The sequence below is a fragment of the Callithrix jacchus genome, chromosome 4, assembly GCF_049354715.1.
Source record: "Callithrix jacchus isolate 240 chromosome 4, calJac240_pri, whole genome shotgun sequence".
NCBI classification, from domain to species: domain Eukaryota; kingdom Metazoa; phylum Chordata; class Mammalia; order Primates; family Cebidae; genus Callithrix; species Callithrix jacchus.
Genome location: NC_133505.1, coordinates 150,387,047 through 150,412,762, shown reverse-complemented (window position 1 = coordinate 150,412,762; position 25,716 = coordinate 150,387,047). Strand labels below are relative to the sequence as shown.

The 25,716-nt window shown below is 40.0% G+C and overlaps 1 protein-coding gene across 13 annotated transcripts in view; it reads right to left on the bottom strand.

The window, feature by feature from the left end:
* Positions 1–25,716, bottom strand: part of PHACTR2 (phosphatase and actin regulator 2) — a 287,718-nt gene that overhangs the window by 191,001 nt on the left and 71,001 nt on the right. For 5 of the 13 annotated variants that reach the window (XM_008995182.6, XM_008995184.5, XM_078370216.1 and 2 more), the window contains exon 1: positions 19,677–19,823. The exons of the other annotated variants lie outside the window; for them this stretch is intronic. In XM_008995182.6, coding sequence (XP_008993430.1) covers positions 19,677–19,689 — 13 coding nt within the window. In that variant the 5' untranslated portion in view covers positions 19,690–19,823. Of the gene's footprint in view, positions 1–19,676; positions 19,824–25,716 lie in introns of those variants that run through there. 13 annotated transcript variants of the gene reach the window in all.

Sequence of the window (25,716 nt, the reverse complement as noted above, 5' to 3'; positions counted from 1 at the left end):
CTGCACCAAAGGCTGATCCATACCAATGTGTTTCTGGCTTAGTTCCATCACTAGTTATTTTCATGTTAGTTTCAATTTTCCAGTATAAATGGCATTGTACTGTAACACATTAATTACATATGATATAGACCTGCTCTGTTCAGTTTCAATTAAACAAAGGAATTTACTTTGCCTTGCCAAGTGTGTTGGATGAGTGAATTTATTACCACAATTCTTATTCATTTTATAAATAGTATGTCAGGAATGGGGCTTTGAAAGGTTAACTAATTTAATCCTTGCAACAACCCCACGAAGAATTAATGGTAGTTGTTTACTGAGTCAATAACAGTTATCACGACATTTAAAATTTTTTTTTGAGCCATAATTAAGACATAGAAGTTTCAGGTTAGTAATAAAATTTGGACGAAACTGGTAGGCATTTACAGAGACCCTACAATTGTATTTAATTTAAACATGTCATCAAGTCAAACATTTGGTATATTAACATTATTCCTTAAATTTCCTCTAAAAGTAGCCAGAATGAATATGTCTTACTATAGCTTTCTAGACATACTTTGTTTCTTCAACATTTGCATTCATACAAAACAAATGTTCTAAATGATAGTAAATAAAATCTTTTAATTTTTTATCTTCATTCAAATAATATTTATAAACATTTGTCTTAATATTATGAATTGTAATTGTGAAATATAATGAATTATAATATTTAAAATAACTCAAATCCCATTACTGAAGTTATTTCGGTGATGTATCCAAGATTTTCATCTTCCTCTTGTCACAGAGATTACCTTAGCAGAACTGTGAACCACAAGCAGATAGAAACAGAAGGGCCATAATACTGTTGATTGCTTTTCAGACGTCAGCTTGGATCACACTGTCTGCTCACTCACGAAGACTACGATGCCACATGTTGCAGATGGCACATTTTACAGGTTGTTCCCAGCAATGAATAACACACGACACAGAACACTCCAAATGAAGCAGAGCAGCAGCCTGAACGCTCCTTTAATTTGAATTTCATTATCTCAGGGCTTAACATTCTCATCATGGAAGAGCACACTGCTATGTTTTGGGCTCCCTTTCAAAATGCATCTCTTTGGAAATTTTTTTCTCCTCTTGGCAGCACATTCAACATGTAAACAACTCTACAGTTCTTACGTACAGTGACACAATATTTCAAGCCAAAGGCCACCTACACGGTGGAGCATACTCATGCCCCATAAAGTGGCTAGTAAAATCGTCAACGTACTCACACCCACAGTCCTTGCTAATTTGTATAGGCTTCCATCGCAATACTCAAGGACATTTTGTAGAGGTACCATTAGGATGCCAAACTGTATTTCTCCATCACCGTGATGCACTGGTTAGTTGGGAATAAAGCCCAAATTACCTAATTTAATATTTAGCTAATTCCTTGTCCAATGTGGAGCTTGATAATAATTCAAATGCTGAGACTTCACTTGGTTTTAAAAATACCACTGAAAGGAAAAATTTAGACTGAGTGCCAAAAATATGTTCTGCTCTTTCTCAGATGGTAAAATTCTGTCCCTCTCAGCAGACCTGAGTAGACATCTATCTTTTTCCCCCTCCAGAAGATGTTTAGGGAGAGGGCAAATGACCAATATGATTTTCATATGATAGATCTGTATTTGTACTTGGAGTTCTCTAACTCCAAGTCAGAAGTATCTTATTATTTCTATGGATATCTTTAAGAAAAGTATAAAATGATACCCTCATGTCATGATATAATACACCACCATCATCTTCTACACTTATTGAACATGTGACTTAAACTCTAATAGGTACAGGAGACTAAGAGTTGAATAAGGCCATCTCTATCCTCAAGGGTTTTCAGTCCAAAAAAAAAAATTTCATGCATTTAAACATTCACCTCCTTTTTCTATTGGCCAGAGAGTAAAGGGAAAGCTCTTGAAAAAAATGAATAATGAAAATATTAGCCTAGTGAGGACTGTGACCAGCACTGGTAAAGAAATCAGACTTGGCTGAAGTGAGAAAGCTTATACGTAGAGTGAACAATGATCTCCCTCTTCCCCCACCTTCAGCCCCTCCCTGCCCTGAGATATCTACCTCTTAATCCCTACAGCCTACAAATGTTACCTAATATGGCAAAAGGGACTTTGCAAATGTGATGAAATTAAGGATTCTGAGATGAAACGATTACCCTGGATTATCTGGATGGGCCTAATATAATCATAAGGGTCCTTAAAAAGGGAGGTGAAGGGTCAGAGTCAGAGGGAGAAGTAGCAAAGACAGGAGGGGAGGTCCAAGATGAGAAGATGCTACTCTGCTGGCTTAGAACCTAGCGGAAGGGGCCACAAGCCAGGGAATGCCAGCAGCCTCTAACAAGTCAGTAAAGGCAAGGAAACAGATTCTCCCCCAGAGCCTCCAGAAAGAACACAGTGCTGCTAACACTAGACTGCTAGACTGCTGACTTCCAGGACTGTCAGATAATAAATCTGTGTTGCCTTCAGTCACTAAATTTGTGGCGATTTATTACAGCAACTACAGGAAACTAATGCAGAGAAATGCATGTGCATAAACATTCCTAGTAGGACTATTCATAATAGCTAAATGGTGGGGAAACCCAATGTACATTAGCAAATGAACAGAGGAACAAAATGTGGTATATCCACAGAATGGAATATTATTCAGCCATACAAAGGAATGAAGTAATGATAACCTGCTACAACCTGGATGAATCTTGAAAAATTATGTTCAATGTAAAAAAGCAGACACAAAATGTAACATATTGTATGATTCCACCCATAAGAAATATCCCCAATAGGTAAATCAATAGAGATCGAAAGCAGCTTAGTGTTTGCAAGAGTCTGGGCGAGGGGGACAATAGTTATGAATGCACAATGGGTATAGGCTTCTCTTGAGTTATGATGAAAAGGCTTTGGAACCAGATAGAAGTGGTGATTTTACAACATCGTGAATGTACTGAATGCCACTGAATTGGACACTTCAAAATGGTTAATGTTATGCCATGCAAATTTCACGTTAATGCAAGAATTAAAAGATGGGGAAAAACTCTTGAATTCCGCAAGTCCACCTAACATAGTGGCTAAGTATATTACCCATAATTAGGAACCCAATAAATATTTATGAAATTAAATGGTAGAAAACATCTGTGTCCTTTGAATTTTTTTGTGGGGAGAATTAGTTAAGATCATTCTAGTTTACGTCTGCTTATTAGGCAGGCTATCAAACTGAGTAAGCTATCTTAGTTTTGAAAATAATAATGTGTGGCTACAAAGTTAGAGATTCACATTTCCCTCTGCCTAGCAAACTGGAACCTGTTCTCCAAACACCCCAGCCCAAGTATCACCATCCTTGGAGCCGCCCCTACCTCACCAAGTGGAGCTTCCCTCCTGGACTTTCCAACTTGTTTTGTTCATAGATATCTAAGCACTTCCAGTTCTGTAACTCTTCTGTCTCCCCACAACGATATTGGCATCTCAAGGGCAAGAAACGGTTCTAATGTATTGACATACACTGAGCCAGAAGTGCAGGTTGGCAAAGGAAAGCACTAATAACCTAAAGATTGAGTTTGTAAAGCAGCTCCACAGACAATTCTAACAGGAATTCCAAACTCGTTTTGAGTAATATCAAATACCTGCTCAATGTGATAGTTGAAAGAAACTCTCCTTGGCTGTTTACATTCTAATGTCTTTGTTAAAACCCATCCCTGTCTTTCTTTAATTGACACGCTTCCTATCATGCCCCTGGTGTGCACAGCACAGGCAGGGAGAAGCTCTTAAGACCAAAGTTTTTCCAGAAATAAACGTGTTAATTTGGTCTCTATAAGGATAAACAACAGGTTTTGGCACTAAGGAAGACATGATTTAAGATTTGTGTAATCAAGCTGCCACCTTAATACTGTCAGGTTTTTATGGTATGGGAACATCCTCTGATACCAAAGCAGTTTTGTGCTAAATTTCAAACCAATTTGGGCCACTAAAGGTTAGGCAGGGATGGGGGACAGTCAGTGTAATTATGTGCCTTCATTCCGTTGTCACACAAAACAAGGTAAAATTCTTAGCATTTTTCTTTGACCTGAGCCAGTTCTTGAAACTTGAAACAACACAAAACTTAAAGCATTCAAGCAAATAGAAATAAGAAAAGAGAGTGTTCACCTGAAACTGCACCAAACTGATAAAAGAAGGTTTTACAAAGCTATGCTTGCAAATCTCCCACATTTTGTACCCCATTCTCATTTAGATGGCCAATCATTGGAAATAAACCTTACCTAAAAGAGCTCTTCAATCATCCCTGCCTCACCACCCTGCTTTACCTTTCTTCATGGTTCTTACCATTTTCTGGCATTCTATCTTATATTTACTTTATCTTATATTTATCCGGTCACTGTCTGTTGGCTCCAATAGAATGTATGCTTCATGAGGGCAGGGACTCGATAATGTCTCATCATTGCCCCATTCACTGTATCCAGAAGAGTGCCTGACCCAGTAGGTACTCAATTAACGTTTGCTAAATATGTCTTTCAATTAAGTTATATTCTAAAATTATGATAAAGAAAATAAGAAATAATAAGCTTCACTCAGTCATTTTTAGCAATTGCAAAGTCACACAGTCACTTGTGGCATTACATCTATTGCAGACACACTGCACGAGGGAAAATGGAAATCGATATCCAGCACTGACTTATTCGATAGGTTATCAATAATATTTATTATCCTTTCTGATGTTTTGAGAAGTAGTTTATCTTCATGGTATGTGGCTTAAGTTATAAATAACTTATAAATAACTAATAAATGTATAACTTAAATAATATTTTTTTAATAAACTGTACAGGTAGTGGCATAGTTTAAATTTTGAGTCACCAAATAAAACTTTGAGTCACCAAATAAGACTTTGAAAACTTTTTCAATAAAACTATTGAAAAGAGGTTTTCAATACCCATTTTTAGACTTCATTCTAGCCTGGGCAATAAAGCAACACTCATGTTCTCTCTCCCTCTTTCTCTTCCTCTTTCTTTCTCTCTTTCATTCTCTTTTATTCTTTTTATCTTTTTCTCTCTCTTTCACTCTTTTTTCTTTCTCTTTTTCTTTTTTCCTCTCAAAAAAAACCTTTGCTATATCTCACAATAAATAAGAATTCTAGCACAGAAACTATCTAATTCTATTGCACATATACATGACTATATTTTAAACAATAGACATTTAATGTCCTCAGCAAATATTCATAACACAATGCTCCTTGACTATACTTTTTTTTTTTTTTTTGAGATGAAGTCTCATTCTATCATCCAGGCGGGAGTGCAGTGGCACAATCTTGGCTCACTGCAACCTCCATCTCCCAGATTCAAGCAATTCTTCTTCCTCAGCCTCCCCAGCAGCTGGGACTATAGGCATGCACCACCATGCTCGGCTAGTTTTTGTATTTTTAGTAGACACGGGTTTCACCATGTTGAATAGGCTGATCTAAAACTCCTGACCTCAAATGATCCACCCACCTCAGCATCCCAAAGTTCTGGGATTACAGGTATGAGCCACCATGCCCGGCCTCCTTGACTATACTTAATTAGCTCTTTGCTGTGGTCTCCATCTCTGATTTCTGGCACTGTACTCAACATGTAGGCACAATGACAAACGCAGTTTTACCATCCTGGCCAAGCCTTTACACACTCAGCCTCTCTAGTAACCACCTCACCTGATTCAGGGCACCCCTGGGGTCCAGCTTCAGGCCTGGAGCTCCTCAAGGGCAGTTTGAACACATGTCCCCACCCAAACAGACACAGGGTGGAATTTAGCCATACATACCATGAACATAAACTGCTTCCCACGACATTAAAAAAGAGTGGTGATATAACCCCAAATTGCTGATTTGGGCATTAACCCTCAAGTCTGTTCTCAGGAAGGTGGCAGAAAATCTAGTTGAAATATCCATGTTGTGGTAATATTGCATGTGAATACGAATTAATAACTATGAGTGCATCTTGGTCATAAGACTTAACAAGATTTTGGCCAGGTGCAGTGGCTCACGCCTGTAAACCCAGCACTTTAGGAGGCTGAGATGGGTGGATCACTTTAGGTCAGGAGTTCGAGACCAGTTTGGTCAACATGGGGAAACCGCCCCCCTCCACCCCCCAGTCTCTACTAAAAATACAAAAATTAGCTGGGTGTGGTGGCAGGCACCTGTAATTTCAGTTACTTGGGAGGCTGAGGCAGGAGAATTGCTTGAACCCAGGGGGCAGAGGTTGTAGCCGAGATTGTGCCACTGCACTCCAGCCTGGGCAAAAGAGCAACACTGTCTCCAACAAACAAACAACAAGATTTCAGAGCTAGTTCTGATTAATAAAGAAACAAGTTCAATAATAACTTACATTGGGGTGGGGTGAGGGATGGGTGGGGAGGCAAAGCCTTAATATCACTCACCCCACGTTGTAGGGACCCATGTCATTAGCAACTTATTATGGGGGTGCTCTGAGTGCACCCAGAATATTGTGCATCATATATGGTCAGACAATGTAATACCAGTGCTCTCCAGTTAACTGATAAAACATAATTTATTGGCTTTTAAAGCAGAACTCGATGACTGTAAAAACAAAACCAAAAATAGAAAAGTCTAGAGTAAAATATAAAAATTCCCTTTATTCTTCAGGGATTAAACATTGCTGCATGCACACACAAAATGTTTTTATAAAAATAAAACCAACTTTTTATGCTGTACTCCCATGAACTGATTTTCAACAATAGTTCAGAATTATTTCTCTCTCATTTGAGTATTATTATTATTATTTTGAGACAGAGTCTTGCTCTGTAGCCTAGGCTGGAGTTCAGTGGTGCAATCTCGGCTCACTGCAACCTCCTCCTTCTGGACTCAAGCAATTGTCCCACCTCCACTTCCCAAGTAGCTGGGACTACAGGCACATGCCACTGTGCCTGGCTAATTTTTGTATTTTTAGTAGAGATGGGGTTTGACCATGTTGGTCAGAGTGGTCGTGAATGCCTGACTTGAAGTGATCTGCCTGCCTGGGCCTTCATTTGGGGATTATGATGACATTTTTTCCCTCTATATAATATATTAAGAACAAGGGACAATTTAAGTATACTAATACATTTTAGGTCGTTTGAAAATAATTTCTTTTTCTAGGGAAGGTAATTTGTTTTTCTTATAATATTATTTATTAATTTAGCTTAAAATACCCAGACTAAATCATGTCTAAAATATGCTATTTTTAAAATTTGCTACTTTTAAAAATTGCTTTTTTCCACTCTCACATTTCATGAAAACATTTTATTCAAACTCTTCACTGGCATATTTGCCATCAGTGTTAGGGAAGGTAATCTGAAAAGTTCAAAGCAAATAGGTAAACAATGTCACTAGACAGAGCCTTCTTCAGGTGAAGGGCTGGCTTTTTTCTACTCCTTAACTTATGGCCAAATTTCACAGGTCTTAAACCTTTAATATAATCAAATCTCCTTTGAGAACTTTTTAAAAAGTATATGGTATATCTTCCTTCATGAGACAATCAAATTCAATACACTCGTTACTGTTATTATTACGTTTTATTTTCTCCTGAAAGGAATCATATATATATATATGTATATATATATTTGTTCTAAATTTGGTTTAATGTCAGTTAAACAGAAAAAAAGCAATCAAGGTTCACCAGAACTATTTCTGGGTTGGTAAGGATTTTTATCAACATCATTAAGCTGCATTTTGCATTGTTTGCGTCTGACTGCATTTCTCTAAATTCTCCTTGTCTCCTTAAGTATTTTTGAAATCTATGTAATGAGATGGTCTATATACATCATTGTGCTCCATACAACATTTTGCAGCTTGGTAACAATGGCAGAAGCAGTGAGTCAGCCAGCATGCATGAAGCACTTACTGTGTGCCACATCTGTGCTAAGACCAAGGAAACCAAGGTAAGGTAACGTTGCCCTTGAGCAGTTCCCGGGTACAGTGGAGAGATGAGATGTAGCCAGAGAACAGCACATTGCCAAGCAAAGCAGCAGGAATACACAGTACTTGGGATGAGAGGAAGACTCTGGAGTGTGGGGGGCCCAGGCTACGTGACCAGAGGTGGTGACAGTGCTGGTGACACAGGGGCCTTGTGTGATGTTTTGGGCTTGAATTTTATCCTGAGGGTGTGGGCAGTACCTCTGGAGATGTCTGACTAGGATGATGAGGAAACATTAAAAGATATTACCTAGCTGTCCACCTCCACTGTGTCAAGAACCAAGTTCAACCGAACTGCAACTCAGCCTGAATAAATGTAAAAAATTCACAAACTCCAGCCCATACAAGTGAATCATAGGACACTACTCAGGGGCTCAGTGGGGTCTATGTACTATTATTTTGAACAAAAGGGTAACACTGTTGATTATTTGGTTCTCCAGACCACAAAAAAAGCAGAAAACAGCAGATTAAAAGGAGGGAGACAGGAGCTGCCAGAAGCAAGTGCACAACAGCAAAATGTGAGAGGTGAGCAAGGCAGGAGCTCAGGGAACCAGCGCAGGGAGACCTGGGGCCAAGTGGCCACCTTGGAAGGTAGCTGAGAGGAAGAAATGAGCTAATGTTCGCAAAGGTTTAAAGTCCATGTAGGTGCGAAATAAGTCTATGTTACGTAACACTTACTACTCAAGCCAAGTACAATCAGCCCTAAACTACAGATGAGGAAAGCGAGGCTAATGAATATGCCCAAGACCCCATACCAGCAGGCAGAACAGACTCAGCCAGGAACTGCATTCTTCTTTTCCAAACCTAATTCCATTCCTTTGCACAATCCCACACTATTCAAGGGTTCAGGTATGTTAAATTTGAGAAAGCCAGTAAACATGATTAAATATAAGGAAGAGTTGCAATTTAACGATTCTCATTAAGAGAGAAATTAAAAGAAAGTGTTGGTGGTTGACAGGTGAGCTTCCTTGTAGCTGCTGGCTTCCCAAGTCCTGTGCTACTCTAGAGAGAGAGGTAGGAACCATAGGAAAGATTTGCCCTTCTGCCTCGAGGAGGCCCGAGAGGGCTTGGGGTGCACAGGAATTCATTCGCACCCTACTGAGTTTTCTTTGTTGTCCATTCACACTAAATTGAAGAAGCCAGAATGAAACCTATGGGGGCCTCCTGATGTTTCCTATATACCTGCTTTCTTTCTTTCTTTTTTTTTTTTAAACAGTCTCACTCTGTCACCCAGGCTGGAGGGCAATGGCGCGATCTCGGCTCATGGCAACCCCTGCCTCCTGGGTTCAAGCAATTCCCCTGCCTTAGCCTCCTGAGTAGCTGGGATTACAGGCACCCACCGCCACGCCAGGCACTAATTTTTGTATTTTTGTAGAGACAGGGTTTTACCATGTTGCCCAGGCTGGTTTTGAACTCCTGACCTAAGGTCATCTGCCCACCATGGCCTCCCAAAGTGCTGGGATTACAGGCATGAGCCACCACACCTGGCCTTCTGTAGACCTGTTTCATAAGCCAGGTATCTACCTTGGTCTCTCCCTATCATTTGTCCACATTCCCTACCCAATCCTCCAATCCCTTCCCTGGAACTAGATCTCCAAGGTCAGTCTCTATGTGAAAATGCTAGGGCTTCTTTAGCAATCCTGCTCTTGTTCTTTTCCTGAAGGTTTGCACTGTCCGCCATCTGCTGCCCACCTGCCATATAAATATATGCCCTTCATATATGTACTCCGCTAATTAATGAGCCTCTATTGGAATTTCCAGCTGATTTCCAGTCCCTGATCACCTGGTTGCCTATCCTAGTACAGAGAGCTTCAACAAAGCAGATGGGGACAGTTGTGCTTTGTGATCAAAACTGTGACCAAAGCCTGTCCTCCAGTGAAAGCCTTTGAGGCCAGGACAAATACAACCACATTTCCCTAAAAACAATATTGCCTACAACCCAAAGGGTAAACTGTGCTTGGCTTTCCCTCTGCATAAAAGTCAATGGAAATCAAATTTGGAATGGCCTATGCCTTGTGGGTTGGCTGAAGGCCAAGAATATACTCAAGCAGACACGTATTTGATATGTCAGTGCGACATTTTTCATGTGCAGTTAAGCTGTGCGTGAGGCTGCTCTCTGAAAAAATAAATAAATTTCTCTGCCTTAGTTTCATATCTATAAAAGCAGCACTGATGATTTGAAGTATTTACATAATTCACCAGAGAACTGTGAGAAATGAGCTATATTTGTAAGCATTTTTGAAGATGAAAGGAATTTGTTGAAGTATGTACAGCATTTTTTGAAAGAACTTCATTTCTTACTAGTCCTGCATTTAAAATATAATTTTGTGGGACATGATTTTGTTTCACAATAACCGAGGTGCCCAAGGGTACACTGGGAGTTTTTTATGGTTTCGAGGTTCCATGAAAACCTTCCCTGAGACGGGCTAAAGACGAAGCCCACATCTGTTAGTATAAGAGACACCTTTGTTTATGGAGCATTTGGGCTGTGACAAAAAGACTGACATAAGCCAGGAAATTTATATTTTAAAGCTGGAGCCTAATTCTAAATGTATGCTGCAGAGCTCCTGGTTTTCCATGAAGTCTGGATTTTAAAAACAAAGTTGGCTTTAATTTTCAACTATCTGGCTTTTTTCAACTATCATCACAGTCATACAATTATTTAAACAAATGTCTTTGAACTTCCTTAACTTAAAAAAGTGACCCTAAGGTTAATGAATATTGTGAAATGCTTATTGTTTGAGCAAACGAACTGGCTCCTCCACTGATTGACATGTTGTATAAGTACCACAAGCAAGCATGATCGGTGCTGTGAAGACTATGGTCTTGCACAGGGAACCTAAGATATTTTCATGCTTTAGACCATACTGACCATGATCAAACTTCAGGACTGGCAATATTCCATTTTATCCCCTTATTAAAAATGCCCCAAGTCAAGCTGCTTTAAAAATGGAGGGTTGCCAAATTTCTATTACTAAGAAAATAAGACCCAAGATATAAAGTGCAGAGGCATGCAGCAGGTGGCAAATTAAAGACAAGTTTCGGTGTACACTTTTAAGCAAGTCTCAGTTAATGATACAAAAGCTAGAGAGTGCCTTTCCACCATAAGTGGAGGAAGAGAAAACAGAATGCACCACCATTCCCATGCAACAGTCTCAAAGAAAGATACTTCTTTGTTTACAGGTCAATGCAGGCCTCCAGTAGGGCATATTAGAGCATTTTTGTGCATGGCACAAGATCTTTAGAATTCTAATAATAATGTGCTTTCACGCTGGCAATAAGCAAGTATCTTAATAGCACACAAAACAGTAGAAACCCATTTTGTCTGAGTGGCTTCATTATGTTTCTTAGACCAATAATGGGTCTCACCAGGGGAGTACAGAGGAATCATCTGTGAAACATTTCTTAAAAGTACCCCTTTCTTCCCATGGGAGATTCTGAATTAGTAGGTCTGGAGTGGGGCTGGTATGGCTCTTGAGAGATGACAGATAGACCAATAGATAGATGATAGGTAGGTAAGTAGGTAGGTAGATGGATGGATGGATGGTTGGACAGAGAGACAGACAGATTTTAATTGCACAAGCGATTCTAATGGGCTCCCCGATTGAAGAACTGCTGCTCATATTAAATTGCACATGGCCACAGCATTCAATTCCAATACAAACTAATTCATAGTTTCTATATAAGTAATAGCACACAGTAAGAGACAGCTCAGGCTTGATTTCAGCTGGTGTATTCATTTGCCTTCTCATGGAACACACCTCCTCTGCCAGGCACTATACTCAGTAGAAGGCTCAAGAAGAACATGTGGCCCTGTTCTTGAGGAGCATGTGAAACAGCATGATGGTCTATCTGCTACCAGTTCTGACAGGGGTAGGAGAGTGTTCCCGGGGAGGAGAGGAGGGGAGCAAGAACACGCATTCTATTCAGAGGAGTTGAGGATGGTTTTGAGCAGGAAGGGACACCTGACACAAGGAGTAGGCTTTTCAAGATGGCAATAGGGGACAGGCAAGTGAGAGGGTCTGGGGAGAAATGGGTGGAGCAGGAGGGGCAGTTAGGGAAATATTCAACCCCCATCCCACCCCAGCCTCCCCTGCCCATCCCTGGTGGTTCCTCCCAGTAATAAATGCTTCATTTGTATAAACATTTGGAGTTTAAAACCCTCTGTCACTGACACCTTCTTAAGTGATCCTCATGACCATGTGGGGTAGTTAAGTCAAATATTATAAAAGATGGTTTTACTAAATTGCACTGTTTCTATTAGAAAGCATGTATTAACCTTGTTGTAAAAACATTTATTAACCAAACACCAGAAGAGCAAGTTAGCCAAGCATCCCTAGCCTTTAATATTTAAGGTCATTGTTAATTTAAATGATCATTCTGGAGTGTGTGTGTGTGTGTGTGTGTGTGTGTGTGTGTGTAGCAGGAAGTACAAGGTGGAACAGGACCTATTTCTCTATCACTAAAAAGCAGGGCACCTGTGGTAAGTCACATGGATATAGCAAATATAGCATTGATGTCTAATCGTGGCTCTGACCCAGCCTCTTGGTAGAGATACAGTTAGCAATGAGTAAATCATGCCAGTGCTATTTGGGGTCTAACAATGTACCTCTTCTATTATATTGAATTTGACAAGGGATGTTTAACATCGCTTATTAGTTAAATTTCACATGTAGTCTCTTCAGAAATAGTTTTTGCCACTGTGGTGAATCTTCACTTTCAGTACTTACTTTGCTTATAAGATGTTGGAAGAGAAAACAACCTTCCTCATCAGGAAGTAGGTGACTAAGTGTCTCCTTAACCACCTTCTTTGATCCAATCTACAGACTCCAGAAGGATGGATTACAGAAAGTCTGCTTCAGTTTCCTTTCTTCCTATCCCTACACATCGCCTGGAAGCAGTATTTCACCTCTGCTCTTTTCTTTCAGCCATTTCCTTGTAGGTCTCATTATAATCTCACAGCCTCACATCCCACCTGGAAGCAGATAATTCCCAAGCACGAAATCTCAGCTAGACTGGAGGGAGGAACAAGGGACAGACAGGGGAAAAGACAGAGAGAGGAGGACACCCTCATGGTCATTAGAATATAGTGGGGTGCTTTTAAACAAATACAAATGTCCTGACCCCACTCCAAAGTCCCTTGGAATTTGTCAAGGGTGGGACCCAGAGACTGGTATTTAAAAGATTTCCAGGTGATGCTAATGAGTGGGTAGAGTTGCAAATGACCGCTCTTACAAGACATAGAAGATGTCTATGAAGTGGCACCTGCCCTCAAGACTTTTAAATCTGTTTGGGAAGAAAGGACTCAAATGGAGAGTAATCACAGATTAATTTCCAGTAGGTACAAAACTGGGTGGTGAATTCCATCAGTGCCCTGAGAAAATTCAGGGCTTGACGACAAGTTGGGAAGGCGTAAGACATGATAAGTGCTGGGCCTTGACACAGGGCTGGGATTGCGCTTCCTCTCCTCTTTCCCACTGCTGCCACTTCCGTCAAGAGCCTTCTAAGTGGATTTCATTCTTAGGAACTTCCACTCTTGCTTCTTTCCACTCCATTCTTCCCAGTCTTATAAGCCCTTCAAAGTCTCCTGAAAGCTGGCAGGACAGAGGCCAAGCCTCAAGGCCCTCCCTGATGGGTCTGAGGCTCCTCCCTCTCACCAGCCCCACTCACACTGGCCTTGTTGCTGAGAAATCCCAGTCAATGTCCTGTCTGGGAGCACATGCGTTTGCCTGTCACTTCGCTTGATACATTTTTTTCCCTGGTTCTCTCGTGGTTGATTCCTTTTCCTTCCTTGGGCCTCAGCCTGCGTGCCACCTCCTCAGGAAGCTTTCCCTGACTACCAAATCTGGAGTAGCCTGCACCCCAAACTCATTTTCCATCCAAATGCCAGTGGATTAATTTGGCAGCACTAATCACAACCTGAGCATTTTGTCTATTCATTACTAATTTTGCTTTCTCTATTAGAAGGAAAGACCACGCTGACAGAAGCTCCATCTCCTTCTCTTGTATCCACACTAACTAGGACATTGCATGGTGCAGAGTGGGGGACGAGGAAACCTCACCAGGACGTATGGATGCAAGAGACTGAATGGCAAGGAGGAGAAGGAATTCTAGGTGCGAAGAACAGCAGGAACGAAGGTACAGATGCTTTTGTGGAAAATGAACAGACAGGGGAACAGACTGGTGGATATGGAGGATACACGGAAACTAACAGAAGAGGCAGGTTAACAAGTCAGATATAATCGGTTACTAATACCACTAAATATCAGGATTTGAACTTGATACCCATAAAAGTATAAATGCTGTGCTGGCACTGAATGATTCAGGTCTAAGAAAGGAAATCATGATTCTAAAGTCCAGTCCTGAGGCACAATTTCAGTCACTATTCCTAATTAGAGGATTAAATATTTGAAACAAATTAGTTTATGTGAAAAAAATTCAAAATGTAATTTTGGGGAGACTGACAATTCTTAAAATTGCCTGAACACTGAATTATTTGTGTGTTGAGGTGGGGTAGGGAGTTTATTCAATAACCTATGGAATTCATATGGAATGGCACATAATCTAGAAAATGTTGATTGTTGACTCCTCTATCACCAAAATGCATTTTTGCTTGTGCGTCATGTCTTTTCTAACAGTCGTTCTAGGCAGAAGCCATGTGACAAGCATTTCTATTTCATCTTGGGGATACAGAAAAATCAGAATTCATTCTGCCTTTGGAAAGATGAGTGGTTGCAAAGAAAGAAACACTCAGAACAAATTGCAGTGATCCTAAAACAAAAGTAAAAACTTCGTTTTAGAAGCAAAGACTTTGGCCTGCTTCTGCACACTCCTGGGCCATGACTGCTGGTTTATTCTCAGAAGGTCAAAGTCAGTACACTATTAGAGTAAAACTAGGAAGAAAATTTAGTGCCACCTTTACAGTATGTCTATGTTTATATATAAACTTATTTTTCCTTTTGGCATTTTGATTTTAAAACACAGTTATTTTGATAATAATACTAGCATTTTGAAAACAGACTATTTATCACATTTTAATTTTTTGGTTAGAAAAATATTTTTACACGAATCCTGGATGCCTCTAAGAATATTTATTTGGTGAAACATAAAATGCTAAAATCGCACAATGGGCTTCACAATAAATTCAAAGGAAAATACTGTAATTTGTTTGACAGTTAACAACATGTTAAATAATAATCTTTATAACATAAGGGGTATTTCAGAGAGTAAGAATGAATTTCTTTTTAATTAGAAAGAAAATCTGTTCTAATGTTTTATTAAGTTTTTTAGAAGAGCTACTAACATTACATTCCCTTACATCAAGGCTGACAATCCCCTAGTTAAAGGATTCACACATAGGTACATATATTAACAATGCACATTCAAATGTATGTGTACATATGTACATTTGTGTGTATATATAACATTATAACATTTCTAAAAAGTGTCATGGTTAACAAAATTATAGATAGTAAGACCAAGATATCATGAAAGTGGAGAATTAGAGGGAAAAAAATTAATTGCATAAAATATAGTTTGCAAACATAGTCAAAATTCTAGAAAGCATCCTCTTTCAAAACATATGAATTCTTATTGGATGTCTGCTCCATTAAGTAATCCTTCTCCTGAATCACCATCTCCAGCTGTTCAGGAACTTTGGCATGACCACCTGGGCTGCTAAGATTTTGAATCAGCTTGAAATGAAATGTCTTCATGCTTACATTTTCTTATGTAACAGCCTGGCCTTTACCCTAATTATTTCAATGCTTAGGAGCATGTTTCTCTTTGTCTGGTCTTATCTCCATCTATAAAATAAGATGAAGCATTTGAAAGTTTCCTTTCTCTACACCATCCCATAGGATCTCCCACAGACTGGAGAGAGAGGGGGCAGGAATCCTTTTTAATCCTTTAAGTGGATTAAAAGGTCATCAGTGAACCAACTACTGTGGCTAGTGGGCAACACACAAGGTATTTCAAACCCAACGGTGTCAAAATGGAACTCATTGTCTTTCTCTTAAAACCCATTTTGTGTTCAGTTGTGCAGGACCATTGTCTTCAATTCTCTAACTGGAAACCTCCAAGGTCTCCTTTGACTGCTGTGGCTCTCCCTGCCTCCACATCCACTCACCATGCTCTGCTGAGGCATAGCCAATGCATCCCCAACCCCATGCCCACTGCACCACCCACGTTAATTTCCAGTTCTACTTCTGAGACAGCCACTTGAGACAGCCAGTTCTCTTTGCTCAGAACTGCTCACTTTCCCACACTGTCATCTGAACCACTTTCAGAGCCGTCCTGCTGGAGCATATATTTATGTGTTCATAAAGCAGCCTGCTTCAATCTTTTGATGGCTCTCTAAAATGCCAACATGCATTGTATTTTGCCATACACCAGCCATTGTACCGAAAGTCTTACAGGAGTTATCTTACTTTCTCTTCATAGCAATCCTATGATATGGGTACAATTATTGGCACCACTTACCGATGAGAAAATTAATGCATAGAGTTTCTATTACTTGTTCACAGTCACTGGGATAACAGGTGGCAGAGCTAACATTCACCAAAAATTATCTGACGTTCTCAACTACTCCACTCCAAACCCTTCCTCAGTCTGGCTCCAAATAACCCTTGAGTCTGTTTTGCAGGGAGCTGGCAGACTGTGATCTTCTGACTCAGCGATTGTATATCATCAAAGGTCAAAAGTCTTTGAACCACTGAGCTAGAATGCACGGTGAAGGTGCAGGGGCCCTCCAAATGCATGTGGCTCTTTCAACCCACACATGGTAACTGAAATATCTTGATATCAAGTACAAGTAGGGAAAACTCAACACAATAAATTCTGCAGATTTTTTTTTACAGTACTCTACACTGTAGAATATGGAATTACATTTCAAAACATGTTTTAGATAAAAATCACACAACGATCAACTGCGCCTTCGAATATCTTATCAGAATTCACTCATGAGAACCACTTGATGGAGGTAAGGAGGAAAGTGGCATTGGCAGAACTCAGATGGTACTTGTAGTCACAGGTTTGTAATTATAAAGCACCATCTATCTGAGTTGTTATATAACTTCTAAGAAGAAATAGCCATATTAAAAAAGAAGAAAATGTTAGATATTGCTAAAATTGCCCTGACATATTCCACACACACAGTTTGATAAATATTTTATGGTTATTCCAGCAAAAGCTTTTAAAGGAATACATAAGCCAGCAATTATGGTGAAGGGATGTCTCCTTCTCCAAGATAGTAGGAATGTCAGTTCTTTGCTGCTAAGGAGAGAAAGGACAGACTCACAATGGCATGATGGCTGAAATATACACCCACCCACCCAAAGGACTGGAGTCCCAAGCAGCTCATCTTTCTTTACTTGCTAACAGCAGAAATCATGCACAATTATCTCTAATGCAGGGTTCTATGTGACTCAAATAAATTAGGGACATTCAACCTGTGTGGACCCATTGCTGTGGTTCTGCCTATCAATCATCCAAACCCCCACACAGAAAGCCTTGCTGGAAGAAGGCCAGCCTCCTTGATACTAATGATCCGGTTGTTAGCACTAGTGCACAGCTCTAAGCTACTAGCTCTGAAATCCAGGGCCTCAACCTGTTTCTGATTAGAAAAATTTAGGCAAATACTCAATATCATTATCTTCTTTAAATTAAATTGGAGAAACTGTAGTGCTCCAAATTATGGGGTGCTCCAAATCTTGGCACAATGTTAAAGATATTTCAGATTTTTTTGTTGTTTTGCCCTCTACCAGTACTGTCTGAAATGCTTTCCTTACAGTCAATACAATGTATTGAAATGTGTGTATGTAATGGATGTTTACATTTTCCTCCTGTAAGAGAGGCTGCTCACCTCATAAAAAATTACCATGAAAAGTGATCGCTGACAGCCAATTATAAGCCATTATAAGAAAGATGCTATTTCTGAAATATTCAAATTATGTGATTTAAAACCTGTTATTCTATTCAAAGGTATGCATACCTATATTTGAGATAACACTTAAAATTTGAAATGATATAGAAATTGCTACTTTACAAGCCACTCTCCACAGTGTTTAAATAACCTTAAACTCATCAAGAGCAGAGGTATTTTATTAATCACATTTAATAGCATAAACAAATATAACAAAACATTGTGAAAACACCCCCAAAGCTCTAGTTAGCCAACAAAGAAAAATAACCCTTAGCATTTTTAAGCCTACGAGAAGTCTGCCACAGGAGTTTCTTCCCCTTTTTAAAATGGCCTTTAAATAAATATATGAGTCAGTTAAAAACGGCATTTACTTGAATTAAAGTGATCATTCTGCCAGGATGTCAGTATAATAAATTGTGGGTGGCAGAAGTTTTAAATGAGGCTAAATTAGAGATTCTAAGTTTATTTATTTATTTTTTACTCACTCTACTGCTGTAATTATAGAAGCTTTTGGTTGATTTTCAAATTCTGCCTTGTCATGGAATACCATATCTACCTGCTTTTTGACAAGCCCTATGGCATATTTTTTTAATGACCAGAATGGGGGTACAATCCATATGCATGCATCCCAGCTACTCTACTGCTATGACTACACACATCCTTACACTTGTCTCATTTCTTCCACCACCCTAAAATTTTCATCCCTGAAATTATACTGTTCCACTTTGCTTCAATGTCTTCAATGCCAAGGACCAAAGTATGTTACTCACAGAGTTTTGTTCCTGATAATCTATTTCATAAAAGAGCCCAATGCACGCCGACTTTAAAATCTTTGCTAGCCTATGCTACCTGCACCGAGGACTGAACTACCTCAGTTTCATAAACAAGTATGTTTCACCACCAATGGGTGGTCTTGTAGTGTGGAATGTGTTTTAAATGATGTAACTTCTTAGAAGAGCTGACAGCATCTCAAGGCATGGGAAGCATCACCTTCAAGCTGATACCAGCTGAGTAACTGAACTAATGAGTTTCAGGAGACAGATAATCCATAACACAGCTGGGAGATTTCTGCTTGAGTGCCAATAACACTGAAATGGGGAATGATCCCACAGTATATCTCCTCTAAAAGTTCAATACAGCAAAGTGAAAAGAAAAAGTTCCACCTGAGAATTTTATGCTAATCATGTAATTGACAATAAAATACTTCCACTGTCATGTTTGTCTAGTTAGCAAGTAAAGATAGTAAAAAAAATACATTTTTAAAGGTTCACGATTGACCACTAATGCCTGTACTCTGAAATTAAAATATCAGAGGCTACCGAAACATTTTCGACATTGCATCCTAACGTGAAGATGAAAGCATCAGACCCAAAGAGTTCTTATGCTATTACACTGTGCATATTGTAATATTTATACAGAATTAATGCTCAGCTAGTTAACTTAATTCCATCTACCTCATGCCATCCCTTAGTAATAGTTTTTTCACTAACTATATGCATTTTCCACCCACTGCTCTGAGCACAAAAGAATCAAACACCACACTTCCTACAGCTTAAATAAAATAGCAGTAGTCTTCACAAAAGGTGAATTTGGAGTGACAATCGCATTCCCAGTTCCTAAACTTCAAGGTAAACATTAATTGTCTGGTGGACAACGCATCGGGGTTCACATATTACATGCTTCCCAGTCTTGAACATTTAAGTGCAAAACGAGAGCAACGAATAGGCAAACCTCCCGCAGCAAAGGATGCAGGCTGCAAAGGAAGCCAGAGCTAGGAAGAATTCATGCTTGTTTTACCTACCGGTGTTGTCCATGTCTCAGGAGTGGCGAGGCGAGTTCTGTAGCCTGGCAGCCGGGAAGCCCTGGCTCTTCTGACTAACGAAGCACCCTGCCCTTCTGCTGATTATCAGCCCTTGCTGGCACACTGAGCATACTTCATGCACTGTCTGCAGGAGACACCGCCAGGAAATTTATATCTCCAAGGATGACAAACAGCCATTAGCTCCATTACAGGCTGATTAAGAGAGACTGAGCCTATCAAGTGGGTACTTGAATCCCCTGGGGTTTCCACCTCTGTTCTAAGCAAAGGAGGGGGAAAGAAATCACTGCAATGTTGAATGTGCTGCACATTTCAGGAAAAAAAAGGCGCACATGCAAAACACAGAGCTTTCCAAAAGATGCCAGGGCAGACAGGAACAGGAAGAGGCACTGATCATGAAAAGGTAAAAAGGACTATTTAAAAATACAGTACATTATCCTTTCCTTGGGGTTAGTCTAAATACGGTTCAGCCTTTATCATTGACATCACTGAATGACTGGGCAACTTTTCAATTTAAAATTTTAAAGTGTTATTATTGGGGGAGGAGGCAGAGAGTAGCAGATAAAACACTGGAAAATAAAGACTATTTTTAATATCTCTGCTCCAAATAAATATTAGGAAGCTGAGTCTTGCCATTCCATTTTGGTTATGTTTTCGTCATGACTAGTTCTTCTATTTCTGATCAGCATTTCTGCTCACCTATTTTAACAGAGAAATTCAAAGTATTTTCACCGAATGTCACTAATAATACAAGAAATAACTGTTAAAGGAGGTTAGGGGATTCTACAGTTTGTTATCATCCGCAGCCAAAGAAATGTGAAGATCAGGAAAGACTGACACAGGAAAACCCATTTCACTTCTTGAATTTGGCTGTGTAAAGATGACTCTCAAAGACACCAAAAACTGCTTACGCTATCAGGACATAAGGGCAAGCGCAGTGCTGGAGAAATCAGGTGCCAGGCCTTGTGGCTGTCATGACGTTAGATGCTGGGGACAGCGCAACTCTGTGTTTTCTCAAATATAGTACAAAGATTTACAGTGACCTCATATGACCGATGATAAAATGAATGCACAGTATAGTTAGGCTCTCCAGGTCTTATGGACAGATTTTTAAAAACCAGTGCATAGTGTTATCATAACCCCAGAGTTGCTAAATTTGAAAGGCCGTTTGTTTATTAAGCATTTCTTTATGCCATCAGAATTCCTAGTGACATACCAGCCATAAATTATTTACAGTCTACTTTCCCATTGTAACAGCTTCCAGGTTTAAGTATTTTTGTTTTTAATTAAGGAAACTTCAGGATTTCCTATAGATATGAGGTTCTTTTATTGTTTAAACAAAACGCTTTGTTTATGGTGTCAGTGATAGTTCAGAAATGTTTTCCTCGAAGAAAAGCTGAATTTTTCAGTGATTTTTAACTTGAGATTTTTAACCCTGTCATTTCCATTTTGTCACACAATGTTAAAGATATATCACTCTATGAATTTTTTAAAAGCATTCTTTATATATATTTTAAATTTTTGCTTGGATCCCATAAGACTGAAATCACTGTGGTTTCCACACCTCATCTACTTGCCCTGATTAAGACCTGCCAACTATCTGGAGTGAGTGTCAGCAGCTAAAAATCTAGGACAAACTCACTATTTTTAAGAAAAAAAAAAGGAGATAACAGGGAAATAAAGATAACAGAGAAGATACATCATATCAAGGCTGAGATCTGGGTAAGGAGTAGCTAAGAAGTGTCATTTATTGGCAGTGCCTATTGCCTCCTCTGAATTTCAGTTATTTGTATTAATACTGTTAGTCCTCAAATGACAAATGGCTTATGTTCCAAAAGTTCATTTTATCGGTCATTCGAAACACACTTTTTTCCCATAAATACTAACTGGCTTCCAAGGACGGCCCATTAAGCACTCCCTGACTTACACTGGGATTTATATAAAATCTAATCTTTACCCACAATTCTAAAATCCAGAAAGTTTTATAAATCTTGTTTTTTGTAAGTTTGGCTCCAAAATGCATTCAGTGTCATAACTTGAAGTGATATGATGCTATTAAAAATCTTGACTTATCCCACTTAGAGCAAATCACCATGTTTGCTACAGAAATGCTTAATGTTATAGGTTATAAGAATCTTCCCAGACCCTGCTAGGGGTGATACATAGCATGTAGCGTATGCTTTCTATCACCTTTCTAAAATAAAATTCTGAATTCTGAAATGCAACTGACTCCAAGGGTTTCAGTTGAAGGACTGTGGTCCTGCCGTACACTTTTGCAATTTAAAATGGTACGTGACAAGTATTTGTGGTGATGGATGTGTTAATTCGCTGGATTTAATCATCCCACATTGTATACATGTATCATAATATCACATCATACCCCATAAATATATATAGTTTTAATTTGTCAATACAATAAAATAAAATGGCAGAAAATAATTATTAATACTGTTTTGTCATAGGATTTGCTTATGTATTTAGGAACTAACCATCTCCCTCCCTCACCTGCAAAACTCAAACATCTCCACTAAGAGATGAACAAGAATGGGCAACACAGAAATATGTACAGAAATCAGAAAATAAATGTTGAGTGTCCACTATAAATTAAGCCCTGTTTAATAACTGCATCCATTGCCCAGGACATAACTGCTTCCCGTTTCTCTGCACTGGTAACTGGCCCCACCACTGCCCCTCCTCTCTCTCTACCCAGCATCAGAGGAAGGCAATACAACTGTGAAAAAGCACAGTAAGTGGACCATTTTCTTCAAGCCCCAGGGAGAATCCACTCCCTCCCTTGATTTAATTCCCACAATTAATATGCACTAGCTGGGAAATGCCTGGTTATAAAATGTTCACTGGGCCCTTTCGAATGGCTCCAGAGATGCTGTGGGCATGGCAGCGGTATCCATGAGTCTAATGTTCTCTATTATGTTTCTAAGGATGGGGTTAGTTCCCATTTTTATAAACCTTCCCATGAATATTTACTCAGCTTGCCTAGAATTCAGCAAACTTGTTTGAGGCAGGAGTAATTTGGAGCACCTGCATCCAAGTACTCTCAGTGCGATCCCACCTTCGAAAGAGGGACACAACCGCTCACTGTCTGGGTTTTTTAAGAGAGTGTTTGCCTGAGGTTGGTTGTAGGATGTTTGGGATGCCAGGCCCGTCTGGCTGAGGTAGCAACAGCAAGGCTGCTGTGGGGTCCTGCATCTTCAAACGCATCACCAAGTACATCTTTCTACACAAAAAGAACAAACAAAACAAACGACAACAACAACAAACCCTATTAGCAACTGTCTCTCCGTTTCAACAAAGAAGAGAATGTCTTGGCTTCCTAGAAAAGTGCTGCCCACTTATTTTTTTTCCTTTTTTTTTTGAGATGGAGTCTCTCCCTGTTGCCTAGGCTGGAGCGCAATGGTGCAATCTTCACTCACTGCTACCTCCACCTCCCGGGTTCAAGCAATTCTCATGCCTCAGCCTTACAAGTAGCTGGGATTACAGGTGCTCGCCATCATGCCTGGCTAATTTTTGTATTTTCAGTAGCGATGGGGTTTCACCATGTTGACCAGGCTGGTCTTGAACTCCTGATTGCAGGTGATCCACCCGCTTCAGCCTCCCAAAGTGCTGGGATTACAGGCATGAGCCAGTGTGCTGGGTCACATTACTTCTTAACTTTCCTACGAGAAGCTATCACTTGTTGGAAGCACACAGGGAATAACTGATGACAATAGGTGGCAATAATACTCTGCCTTTTCTGCCTGAAATTTGAGCCCAGGGGGAGTAAGGCCAGTTCAGATGGATTCTGTGGAGAGCAAGAGCAGAAATACCTCTCCAAGGGGCAGAGCAACCCCCAAATCATGGGCTAAAAAGAACATAGTTTCAATCAGGCTCTATTTCTCAGATTGGAGGAGTAAAAGAGTGAACTGCCCACATAATTAGATTGGTTGGTCCAGCAGATCTCTTCAATGCTCAGATGGACCTGACTATCATTTGAATTTCTAATTCACCCAAAGAAATAAGTAAGTGCCAGAATATTGACTATCAGTGAGAAAGCTTGCTTGCTCCCTGTTCATTCTGGAACAGATTCTACTGAAAGTCTCTTTTTTTTTTTTTTGAGTCAGAGTCTCGCTCTGTCACCTAGGCTGTAGTGCAGTGGCATGATCTTGGCTCACTGCAGCCTCCACCTCCTGGGTTCAAGTGATTCTTGAGCCTCAGTTCCTGGATAGCTACACCCATCACCAAGCCCAGCTAATTTTTTTGTATTTTCAGGAGAAACAGTGTTTCACCATGTTGGCCAGGCTGGTTTCAAACTCCTGACCTCAAGTGATCCTCCCACCTCGGCCTCCCAGTATGTAATCCCATACTGGGATTACAGGCATGAGCCTCCCACACAGCCGAAAATCTCTTCTAAAAGCATTTGAGCCACTGCTTTTACAAATACAGCTATCAAATACAGATAGTTTTGACAAGCCAAGTGCTTGGATATATAACTCTCCAAAGTACTAAACCAAATCCCTGAACTATTAACCAAAAACAGTTGATAGGAGATAGTTTTGCAACAGATAGTATTTCTAGGAAAATCTGGGCAAGAAATATTACGCACGTATCCAATGTTCTGCTATGTGGATTTTAGGCCAATGCTTACTTTATATGCCTATGTTTTTCTATTATGCCCAACTATTCTCCTTTTGAGGTTTCTCTTCTGATTTACGGTGTGGGAGGGGCCTCCTGAATTTCTTGTTAACATTTGCTTCTCTTCCCTTATTCACGGTCCTTGGAGTGTGCCTCGATTTGTCACCCAGGTTAGAGTGCAGTGGTGCGATCTCAGCTCACTGCAGCCTCCGCCTCCTGGGTTCTAGCAATTCTTCTGTCTCAGCCTCCTGAGTAGCTTGGATTACAGGCATGCACCACCACGCCCAGTGAGTTTTTGTATTTTTAGTAGAGATTGGGTTTCACCATGTTGGCCAGGCTTGTCTCGAACTCCTGACCATGGGTGATCTTCCCACATTGGTCTCCCAAAGTGCTGAGATTACAGGTGTGAGCCATGGAGCCAGGCCCACACTCCTCTTTAACAATATCTACATGTGAAGCTGTGAAACTTTTCTGCACACCGAGATTGCCTGGTGTCTGGATCTTACAGGAGGTGATGCCCATGAGACACAGTCTTCTGACAAGTTTGGACTTTTGGCCAAGGTGGTTTGGTGAATCCACACTTGGACACCACCCCACTGCTCCAAACACACAGCAGTAATAGATAAAATATTAAATAGGTAAACAAACAAAACACACACACACACACACACACACACACACACACACAAACAGCTAGGCCCAAGAAGCTAGATGACCATTTCCAAGAATGAGAAAGGAACACACACAAACAGTGGGTGAGGCTTCTGCAGTGTCCTGCTGTACCCAAGGGACAAAAGCAGAGGTCAAGGCCAGATGCGCAGCCCCTATGCAGTGATGACTCTAAAAGAGCTCCATGTGAGAAAGGAGCAGTCAGAGCCAGGCTCTGCTTGAATGGAGAGTCCTGGCTCAAGAAATGAGGTTGGAAAAACAATTGGCTGCTACCTTAGTTCCAGGAGCCGTGGCTTTAATAAAGCCTTGACGGGCAGGGAGAGGATAAGTCTTCATAATCAATAATTACCTAAGCTTTGTGCTGGATCCCTAAATACTGGATCAGCAATATGCCCTCAAAATTGAGCAAAAACTTCAAGATGTCATTAGAAAACCATTTGACCCAGCAATCCCATTACTGGGTATATACCCAAAGGATTATAAATCATTCTATTATAAAGACACATGCACATGTATGTGTACTGCAGCACTGTTTATGATAGCAATGACTTGGAACCAACCCAAATGCCCATCAATAATAGACTGGATAAAGAAAATGTGGCACATATACATCATGGGATACTATGCAGCAATAAAAAAGGATGAGTTCATGTCCTTTGCAGGGACATGGATGAAGCTGGAGACCATCATTCTCAGCAAACTGACACAAGAACAGAAAACCAAA